The following is an 11,137-nucleotide window of genomic DNA, read 5'->3' as shown; positions in this document are numbered from 1 at the left end:
TTCAAATACTATTTGTCAGTTTCGATTTGATTTAGCTTTATATTGATTTTAAACTAACTTCCGGATGAGCTAGAGACTTGAAATCGGTTACATGGCTCAGAACTGGATGACAATGCATTATTAAAAAAAAAATTTTTTTTAAAGTCTATCCGTTTTTTGTCATAAATGCATAAAATCCGCAGTCTACTTCCAACAGTTCATAAATTATAAGAATTCTGGAAATCTGTCCATCGATTCATTGACAACGTTTACGAACAAGAATGGAGGTGATTTACAATGAAATCCGTCGAGCTGAGAAGCTGGTCCAAGTGCCCGCGAATTCGAGAAATTTTCAAACTTATTTTTTTCGAAAATAAAGCGTCATTTGAAAAAATTTTATTCTACATTTTCGATTCAATTTTTCACGGAGAATCACCCCCTACTCGCTTGTACCATCAGTTACGGGACACCCTGTATATTCACGTGCTGCGGAATTATAGGACACACGTTGGACAGAATGATGCGTTCATCTTTCGAGATTAGCGGTCGGATACCGAAGACGTGACCGATGTGTACTTTAATGTTATTGTCGGTGGGTTTGCCGGTGTCTCCCTTGGCATTCATATATAAATACAAACACACACGCCCGTTAGAGATACGCGACACAAATCGAAAGTTGCGCGCATACTACGATAAATAGGATTATTTCCAGGGGGAAAATCTACGTGATATACAGTAAGGAGCATAACTGTTTCCACTCACTTTAAATCAGTATAATTTTTTTATGAATGGACCAAGCGACTTGAATTTCTCTGTAAGGCTAGAAAAATTAGTTTAGTAAATTACGTCTAATAAATAAATAATAATAAAAATTGATTTTTACAACTTTTTTAGCTAACGAAAATGTAATTTTTGTAAACTCGTATGAATTATATACGTTCTGAAAATTTCATTGAAATTGGTTAATAGCTTTGCAAATTATAAACGATCAAAAGCGTGGTAAAAATTGCAATTTTTCATGATTTCCGGCCTTTTCACCACTTTTGGCCGTTTATCATGCGCAAATCAATTAAATTTTCGTATTATATATAATTCATACGAGTTTACGAAACACATCTTTTACATTTTCGTTATTGGCCCAGCTAAAAAAGTTGTACAAATCAATTTTTACTATTGTTTATCAGAATTCCGACCAAATGCATTTTTTCAAAATTTATTTATTAGACGTCATTTACTAAACTAATTCTTCTAGCCTTACAGAGAAATTCACAAGTCGTCCATTCATAAAAAAATTATTCTGATTTAAAGTGTGTGGAAACAGTTAAGCTCCTTAACGTGCATCTTTCTTGTTTCGAGATTTTTAAATGGAAAGTATATTAACACTTTACCTACCGGAAGCCTATTAATAGAATTTCCAATAATTGTGCTGTACCAAAAGAATGCATAGAAATTTTCTTTTACATTGCATTCTATAACGAAACTATCAGATGACGTTATTGAGGGTGATATGTTAGTTCACAATAAAAAATGCTGTTGCTATTAAAGGTTCCATCAAAAAGTGTTTAGCTATGTACCATAGATTTTTCAAAATTATACAATAATCACCGGTCGGTAATGTGTTAACTATCTAACGATTCATTTTTCGCAATATCAAAAAAGATACATTGAATTAATTTATAAACTCATTTTTTTCAATTTTCACTCGGACCACTTTTATAATTACGGGCACAAATACGACAGTGAAAAATCGAAGCAGCCACATCTTGCAACGTACTAACTCCTATTGTATAACTCACGTCATAAAGAAAGAGCTGAACGTATTGATTGCGAAAAAATAACCGGAGCCACATAATTAGTAACCAGCAATACAATCATCGTCCACATTTACAGATCCACCCCCGAACAGACGACCCCAACGAGCCCGGAAACATTCACGGTCTGAAATGTGACAGTTGCTGCCGACGACAACCCTCTCAACCGGTATCCGTTACCCAGCACTCGATAGTCGAAAAGTCATAGAAGAAAGAGTGGAAAAGTCGAAACTGACACACCGAAGCGCCGGCTGGCGCGAAACAATCGTCGGCTGGCACAATGGAAACGAAGAGGCCTGAAAAAGAAAAGCATTATCGAGTCAAAGTGGGGCGGTCAGGCCTCTTTAACGAGATCATTGCCGGCCGGTGACTGGCACGCAAAAGTGTTTCAACGTACTACGTAGCCAGGTACCGGGGCCACTCGGGTTCCCGTTTCGGCATTGTTTTCGTCGAGCGGGTTGAAACAATGTCCACTTTCGGGCCAGCAGTGCACTCGTCCGGGATGATGTAATGCACTTAACTGTTTTCGCCGGGCCGGTGCTCGACGTCGCGGCCGTAAATGGAAAAGTGGCATCACCGCGCACCGATCGGAGCCCCCGAGAATACATCGATGGGGGGCGGGGGGATAGAAGAGAATTCGTTTCCTCTTGACTCGCTCGCATTATTAAAGTCTCGTTCTTTGTGCCACCTTGTCGCTACTCCATCTTGAAACCCACTCGACATTGCGTTCCCAAATGTCCCGGGAACCAAAAAACTTGCCATCCTGATCGCAACATATGCCCGGATCCATCATGGCGGCGAAATCATTTGTCCCTCGTCGACGATTCGCAACGAACCACCCGGGATTTCCGCCTCCCGGATCATTAGTTAATTAAGTTTCTTTGAGAAGGCTCGCTTTGAGCTGCTCGCGTCACGGAAAACCGGAAGCCAGCAAGATGCGGGTGAGATTGAAAAATAGGGAGTAGGCGACGCCACGTGATCCGCCACCCCTTTTTCAAGGTATTCCGAATACCGATGCCTTTCCATTTACCTGAATTATTAACCGCGAACGGTTACCCCCACAATTTGTTGTAGAGATTGTTTTAGAAACGAGTACTTTGTAGCTTTGTGGCTGAATCAATTATTATTGCTGTGTCACCCGTTTGACGTAACGTCGATATTCTCACGTAGAGGTTCAAATTAGCGGAACAGGGTCGGTCTGTGAATTAAACGTTTTTCTTCATTGTGCTGCTCTGCGCTTACGGAAAATATCAATTAATCGATTCATTTTGAGACAGAAATTTCGAAATTTTGTTTGTTTCATACAGATCCTCGATCAAGTGGTAGCCCGTGTACACCGTAGTCCAGATTCCCATAACTTCATCAACCGCCTAAGCGGTGGTATTATCGGCGGATTCATTGTTGCGAGAAGAATACACGAGTCGGTTACTCGACCAACGATCTCTAATGATAGCTCGGCGGCCGGTGGAAGGTTTCATTGAAATTTCCCATGGCCCCGAGAAAACAGCATCGAACGGGAAGCCATTTGAAAGGCGAGCCGTGACTAAAGGGCGGTCAAGAAGTCCGACCGGAAGCGGCATGCAGAAAGGAGAGTTCGCGCCCCGTTATCGGTACGCGAGAACGCATAGGACCGCTCATAATGTACATACACACCAGAAAGAAAGATAGAAATAGAGGAGAGAGAAAGGAGAGCGCGCACCCTACCGAGGAGACAGGCCAACAGAGCCAGCGGGGTTTCTTAGGGTGAAAAGAGTAAAAAAGGGCCCCGCGCCAATACAATTGCCCTCTAAACAGAGGGTAGTTATAGCGAAACGCAATGCCCACTGGGGTGACACGATCCTCTCCTCTCCCTCGCTCTCCTTCGTGGTCGTGTTGTGCCCCATAAAAGCAAAGGGTGGTCACCTTCCAGCGATTCGGGGTGAAAGTTTTCAATGCACCGACCAAAACCACTTATACTGGGTGTGCCGCCTTACTTCCACAGCCCCAAACCCTTCTCGAAAACGAACCCTGCGAAAATTGCATTCGTTTAGACAAGCTATACAGCCGCAGTCATTTTATTTAAGGTGAAATCTTTGCTTTCAAATCATTTGAACGTCGGATCTTGGCTTCTTTCCGAAACGATTCTTGTAAAGTTTGAATTTTCCGACGGAATCGAATTATTTTTCGATCGGCCCGATTAACAAAGGCACTTCAGGCGACGAAATTAGGCGGTACCCCCGGTATTTTAGAAAGAGGCAGGAAAAAATGCACGAAGGGTGCAGGAGAGGTGTCGTTTGACGAGAACCTGACGTCTCCGAGCCTGCCTTCTCCTTTCGTTTTCATTCTCCTTCTGTATTGAATGGCCGCCGGCTCTCCTCTAGTGTCGCGAGGAAATTCGAGGTTACGAATTTTGCCACCGGGAGAATGGCATTGTGTCCAACAGCCGGCTGTTCGCCGTGCGAAAACGTTGTTCGATGGATCCGGATCTCGACACGGATCCGGGATACCTGGCGAAACCGATCGATCTGTCGAACTCCGCCAGGTTGGACCACGGAATCCATCTTACGTTGACAGTTGGGGTTGCAATGAGCTGGCGAGGAACAATCGAGGTGATCTCGATAAGGGTGACTCGGTTAAAAAGGGATTAATATTGTTCCGGGGAGTTTTTTCGGTCCTCAACCCTTTGCTCTCGAAGCTATTCTAAATTTAGAATCCAGAAATTGATTGCACATAGAAATTCCAGCCGCGATTCAACACGTCTGACGTATAAAGAAAGTGAAATAGATTTGTTAAATGTTAGGTACTTCGGGAAATGACGAACACAGTCAGGTTAATGAAATTCATAGAGTCATTTATTACTTCGATTCGTTGATAATAATAAATATATGCACAGATACGATTAGAGACATTGTTCCTTTTCATCCCTCTGATGATCAATTCTCTGGGCCTGATGATCTCGCGACAAATATTTGTAGAATGATCGAATACTCGACAGAGCGTTGTGTCGAGTTTACACTATCAACTAAAGGATAACAATTTCATATTAACAAACAAACAACGATTGTTCTTCTTTTTTTTTTTTGGATCACGCTGAATGTACATTGCATCCTCGTTTGATCCCTTACGGACTAGTATACAATTTATACCGTGTTCGAAGAGAGGACATACGATTCTCGCGAGAAGAAGAGAATGTTTCTTCGAGAGAAGATCGAGAACAACGAAAGAGATTCGTCGGACGCGATCGTCCACCATAAATAACTATACACGGTGCAACTATTTAGCATGTGTGCTCCAGACGTTACTTACAACAAGAGGTACGAGTGTTTTAAACCTACGGAACAACCCCTAACAGAGAATACTTCATTCAGCTTAAACATTTCTTTAAATCGAATGGAATTTCAGAGAAGACAAATAGAATTGAAGCTCGAACGAAGTATATCGAGCTGTAAAAACAACAATATTTCAAAACAAAATTTTTGGAACACCAACATAGGATTATCCGCTGGTTCTAATTGAATATTTCTCGTTAGGGGTTGTTCTCAAGAAGAACACGCTTACGACATAACGAAATCACAGTTAACGACTGGTCCACTTACATCCGGACCACGGCGACGAAAATGCTTTTCGAGAAGAGCTTAATAAAATAGCGCTGCGCGCGGACAACAAATAGAAAATACTTCGAGAAATTTACTTTATTCGATTGCACATATTATCGCCTTATATACACACGTACATATACATTTATTTATATATCTATATATAATATATATATTTATATTTGTATCTTAATTCAAGAAATATCGTTTCGTTCGTTAGAAATCGTTGGCGTGGCATGTCGGAGATCAGCAAAATCTTTTTTCATCGATCGAGAGAGTCATCGATTTTACATATATCGTAAACTCCTACGATTTCTTCGGTGAAAAGTTTTGCCTATCGCCGGTTCAGGTCCTGTGCAACTGCGGCAAATAAATTCCTCAAACTATTTCCCATTTTCCGGCGGAAACTCTACTTCCGGGACGGCCGGAAACCACCTCGAGAACACGATATATGCTTCTAGACTGCTGATTTCCATGCGTTTACGTGAATTCGCATTATATTTACCGATCATTCCCGAGTTTCCGGGTCTACCAACACGGAGATCTGCAGTCTATCTACAAACAACCGATTTGCACGAGCATCTGCGCTGTACGCGGATCAAAGACGGAATATCACATAGTTTCTCGCTGGCGAATGCGTGCTCGAGACTCTGCGTCCTGGACAAATCGTTGAGGACGGAGTTCTCCGTAGATCTCGCTCGTGTGATCCACCTTTAAACTCTACTATTCGATCCTAAAACTCGGCAGCCTCCGTCTGAAGGCTAGCAGAAGTCGATCTGTGCCGGACAACATACTGTTCACCCGTCAGATGAATATCTTTTAGACGTTCAATATTCAGTTTGAGCATTTTGTGATGGTCGATGAAGATAGAAGAAGAAACTTGTAAAAAGATTAAAGCGGAACAGAGAATACTTGGATGAACATGTAACAAATATCTCTTTATTGTACGAATACATAACAATTTCAAACGTATCGTTCAATTGTACTTATTGCTTAAATGAACGCTGTTACTCTATTCTCCGCGTTCTAGTTTTGTAGCATCGTTCGTCATTCTAGTCTGGGTTACGACACGACCGCTGTCGTTGTTCTTCGTCGTCTTTGGCTAATAGCAACAATGCGTGCGATGATGGACGAGTTTGGACAGAGTGAGAACGTAAAAACTTCATCTAGTCATCATCTGGCAGACGGACAGTATGTACATCGTGGAAATGTCCGATTTTCTCCGGAGAAACGGTTCTCGTATGGGACAATCTGTTCTTGCCGGATAAAAAAAAAGAAATTAAAAAAGACCATTGTTTCGAGACCGATTCTCAAGAAAAGAAAATTAAAAAAAAAAAATGGGATTGAATCGAACATCTTTCTAGAGACAAGATCTGCCAGAGACCGGTCTCGCCGTCCCACGAAGAACAGTCAGAACCGAACGGACTGACTGGTTCGGTGCTTAACCTACGCGGTATGTATATTACGGAACTATTTACACCCGTAGAAACGGTATATTAAACCGAACGGCAACGATGCTCGAGAGCCGACGAGCGAGGTCGGGACAGCCGATCGTAGGTGCAGTCGAAATCAAAGGAACAATAGATCGTAACGCGGCGACGAATATAAAAGCAGAAAGATGAGAGCGAGAAAGAGGGGAGAGTACGAGGGGTAGGCGGGTACTCGAAGGTACCCGAAAATCTATGACACACATTCGGATCTCCGAACAATGTAAATTCGGCGGGTATCGAGAAATTTCCGATACCCCCGTGTTACTAATTTTTGGGGCCCGAGTTATCGGAACCAACCCGAGGCTCGGGTGCCCGAAAATTTCGGCCCACCCCTACAGGAAACCGAAAATTTATATTTTTCAGAGATGGGACGTCTTAGATTTTCAGGTTCCCGGCTCGACCCGACCCACAACTTCGACTTCCACCCCTTTCACCCCTAGTGACGAGTGATTCGAAGGAAATCGTCGTGTCGTCCGCGAGCTTGAAAATCCGCGTCGCGGGTCTCGATGGTTCTGTGACAGGTAAAAAGCACATCCACAATTAGAAAACATTATTTGAAAACAATGCTCTCCACCTCGGGTGGCTGGACAGAGACCGGAGGGGCCGGACAGGGTGCTTCTATTCAGGGGCTATCGTGACGCACAATGAAGCCCATTGAATAAAGCAAAACGAATCCGGGGCCTAAACGGCTCTTTTGTTCCAGCGCATTAATATGCTAATTCAATTATCCGCGTGGTTGCCGGCAAGCATTCCGCGAAACGCCGGTCGATTCGCAATCGGTCGGGGCTCTCGTCCTTCGGGTCTCACCTCTCCACCGAATATCACAAATGAATCGACTGCGAAAAAAAAAGATCCTCAACGCGTTACCGACCGGCGATTTCATCGCATAGTTTTGAAAAATCTATGCTGCATGGCTGAACACTTTTTAATGGAATCTTCAATGGCAACAGTAATTTTCATCGTGACCTAACAAGTCTGACGAAACTTTTGTACACTTTTTGCTATTGTATTGTACGAAAATTGCAAATATCAACATTTTTTAACTTCTTTAGAACATTTGGATTATTTAGTCTGAAATGATACACTGAAAAATATCTGAAAAAATTTGTACAAAATTTTCGGAACGATGATACTTTATAATCTGACTAAACCCCTTACCACTTAAGGGTTAAGATTGTAATGTAAAAGAAAATTTCTATGGTTTCTTTTGCTACAGCAGAATTATTGAAAGTTCTATTAATAAGCTTTCGGGTCGGTAAAATGTTAGAAAGATTGATAATTATCCTGCGTTAAAATCGACGTCGATCTCCTCCCGAGGCTCTCGAGACACCTCCCGAATTATAAATATTGTTCAACGCTGTCGAGTCACCATGCATCGAGCACGGACAGAACATACATGTATGCATAGGTCGCATTAGACTACACGAATTATCAGCTAAACTTGGGCATGATACCGATTTCGCGACATCCTGGTTGTTCTCCCTCTTATTATACTGTAACGATTGACACGAGACTTGACATCGAGGGTTGATTGTTAGGAGCTGAAGCGGTTCCGAGACAAATTGACTCTAGAAGTACCGATCAACGAGAAACCCTAATGTTTCAACGAAAAATAATTGGAAAGATTATACCCTTAACTTATTTTTTTTTTTTTGTTCGAAAGTTATCAAAGCTAAAAAATATACGTGAAATATTTCGTTCTGTCGACAAGTCGGTTCTTCCGGTATGCCGTTCAATTAAATCTAATCGGAGAAACATTTACGTTCCGATGAACACAAACACAAACGAATAACAAAAATGCAATTATACTAAAATTATATATACGAAAAACTTTAACGATTACAACTGTAATAAAATGTTCTCCCGAGGAAGAAGTAAGCATCTAATTTCGTATCCCGAACGGAACAACGACGGTTGCCGCTATTTTAAAATCGTAACAAAAGCGACCATTGATGTCGCATTGTCAATCAGTCGATACAAAGCCAATAAACCTGTACGGAGTCTATGAAAAGCAACATCGAAGCGACCGTAAACGAAACTCCTCATCATCTCCACCGCTAAGTCAACAACCAACACTATCATCAACCCCCTAGCAAGACTCACCTAAATCGTGTCAGGATTCGATTGCCATCGGTAGCTATTTCACTGAGCGTGTCTAAAATATCACGGAGACAGGTCTGCGTAGTTGTTCTAGGTCTAGCGTGGTGTTTGGGGTGGCGACCTGCTGATGGGACGATGGTATCGGAGTGGTTCCTCGACTGCTTCCGGGGCTGCTGGTGGTGGTGGTGACGATACTTCCAGATCCGGTGGTCGACGAGGGTGAGAACATGAGGGGCGGATGAGGCGCGGTTGCGTTTACCGTGTGGTGTCCGGTGGGAAACAATTGTCCCAGATGCGAGGCCGTGTTGTGGTACGGCTTACCTGGTAGAGGTCGAAAACATAACACGAATCAGACTCGGTTCTCGGTAAGACACTGTGACCCACGTAGCTTCGGTAACCGGTTACTATATGCGAGAAGCTTTCAAACGGAAATCGTTCTTTGTAACCGGTGAAACTCTTAGGAAGTTCGGACTTCTTTTCCGATTAATAATTACGCTCCGGCGCCACAATCGGTTCAGTTTATCTGCGAATCAATTCCAACTAATACGAGTACATACAATGAATAATTGTGAAGAATAACTGTTTGCTTCACTGACGCAGTATACAGTAAAATGCAGTTACAACATTCTTTGAAAAACAGCCGTTTGAAACTGATATCGAGCCTGACGAAACTGACACGACCCTTGCTCATAAACAGAAGAGTACACGGACGGGCAGAATTCACTGTAGTGGTGTCGTGAGATTTTCGCGAGTATCTCGGAGAAACTAAGCGAGCACATGTGTATAAGAAAAAGTTGTTCGAGCTGTTAGTGTAAGAATCGTTCGGCCGTGGTCGCTGCGGGTCACGACGGGTTAAAAGTAAAGTAAAAGTAGAAGTCAGTTTAGAATACCTGTTACCTGGTGTGCTTGGTGGCGAGTAGAACCCGGAATAGAAACTGCTGACAACTGCGGCCGCGTTGTTGTTGGCAGCGTCCGCCGCAGCCGCAGCCGCAACCGCAGCGGCGTTGGACGACGAGGATGTTGATCCGCTGCCGCCAGCTACCAACTTGCTCAGATGAACCGCGTCGAAGGCGGAGCCGAAGTATGGCGGCAGGGGTGGGTAATCGAGAGGGTGCGGGTGATGATGATGATGATGAGACACTGGGGCACCCGGTGCGGCAAAGTATGGCGGTAACGGGAAGCTTGGAAAACCACCAGCGCCCATCGAACCACCCTTTCCGGAACCAGCTGACATTTTCGGTTTCCTTCGTGGACGGTATTTGTAGTCCGGGTGTTCCTTCATGTGCATCGCCCTTAACCTCTTCGCTTCGTCGATGAACGGCCGTTTATCCGACTCCGACAACAGTTTCCATTCCGCGCCGAGTCGTTTCGAGATCTCCGAATTGTGCATCTTCGGGTTATCCAACGAGATCTTTTTCCTTTGGATCCGTGACCACACCATGAACGCGTTCATCGGTCGCTTGATGTGCTGCTCCTGCAATATTGGTGGTGGTTGCTGGTTTCCCACGTTCATATCCTGGCCCACGTGGTGTACAGAGTGCATGTCCATGCCGGGCAGAAACCCGTAACCCGGGTGTTGTTGATGCGAACTCATCATGGCCACCGCGTTGTTCATTGTGAAATGATCGGGGCCCCAGTAGCTCGCCGACTCTTCCCTCGAATCCAACTTTCGCACCTTTCGGACGTCAATCGAAACTTCACGCACTCGCGAGCGGACTTATGTATGTCGCGGTTGATAATAGTCCTTGTCGATCTGTACATCCACTAATCATACAATCCGTTTTTACCGAAAAAAGGAGCGTGTTGGACACCGTGTCAGAAGACCGAGGGGGAGTCACATGGAAGGAACCGACGGAACGAAGGCGTCAATTATCGTGCGCGCGGTGTCAATGCGGAACGTGCTCGTATGGAGTGCCGGTGTAGACTGAGCGTGGACTATCCGTAGGACCGGTCCACGACCTGCTCGAGGAATTGCCATTCGTCCTCTCTCTCTCTCTCTCTTTCTCTCTTTCTCCAGCTGGCAGTCTATCCCGCTCTTTCCACCGTTGGCAGTCTCTCTCCAACGGAATTTCGAGGGCGGAACCGACGCAGAGCGTCGAACGCCGCGCCCACAAACCGACCCTCTTCACGCTATTCGTCGAGGCTACCAGCGAGCTCGCTTACCTTTTCTACCCTTTCTCCC

General features: G+C 44.1%; 1 protein-coding gene across 1 annotated transcript; it reads right to left on the bottom strand.

The window, feature by feature from the left end:
- Positions 1-1,692: 1,692 nt before the first annotated feature.
- On the bottom strand, positions 1,693-10,905 carry LOC143213994 (uncharacterized). Its single transcript, XM_076434449.1, has 2 exons — positions 9,853-10,905; positions 1,693-9,276 (listed from the first exon to the last, which is right to left on the bottom strand). The coding sequence occupies exons 1-2, from the start codon at positions 10,568-10,570 to the stop codon at positions 9,011-9,013; spliced, it is 984 nt and encodes a 327-aa protein (XP_076290564.1). The 5' UTR covers positions 10,571-10,905; the 3' UTR covers positions 1,693-9,010.
- Between the last annotated feature and the right edge of the window lie 232 nt (positions 10,906-11,137).

The sequence above is a fragment of the Lasioglossum baleicum genome, chromosome 12 (assembly GCF_051020765.1).
Source record: "Lasioglossum baleicum chromosome 12, iyLasBale1, whole genome shotgun sequence".
Lineage (NCBI taxonomy): Eukaryota > Metazoa > Arthropoda > Insecta > Hymenoptera > Halictidae > Lasioglossum > Lasioglossum baleicum.
Note: the sequence above shows the minus strand (reverse complement) of the source record. Positions and strands in the feature narration are given on the sequence as shown.

Excerpts from the sequence above, each read along its gene's own strand:
- LOC143213994 (XM_076434449.1), bottom strand. The coding sequence starts at position 10,570 with ATGAACAACGCGGTGGCCATGATGAGTTCGCATCAACAACACCCGGGT. Across the intron at positions 9,277-9,852 it reads CTCGCCACCAAGCACACCAG|GTAAGCCGTACCACAACACG; the intron begins GTAACAGGTATT and ends GACCTCTACCAG.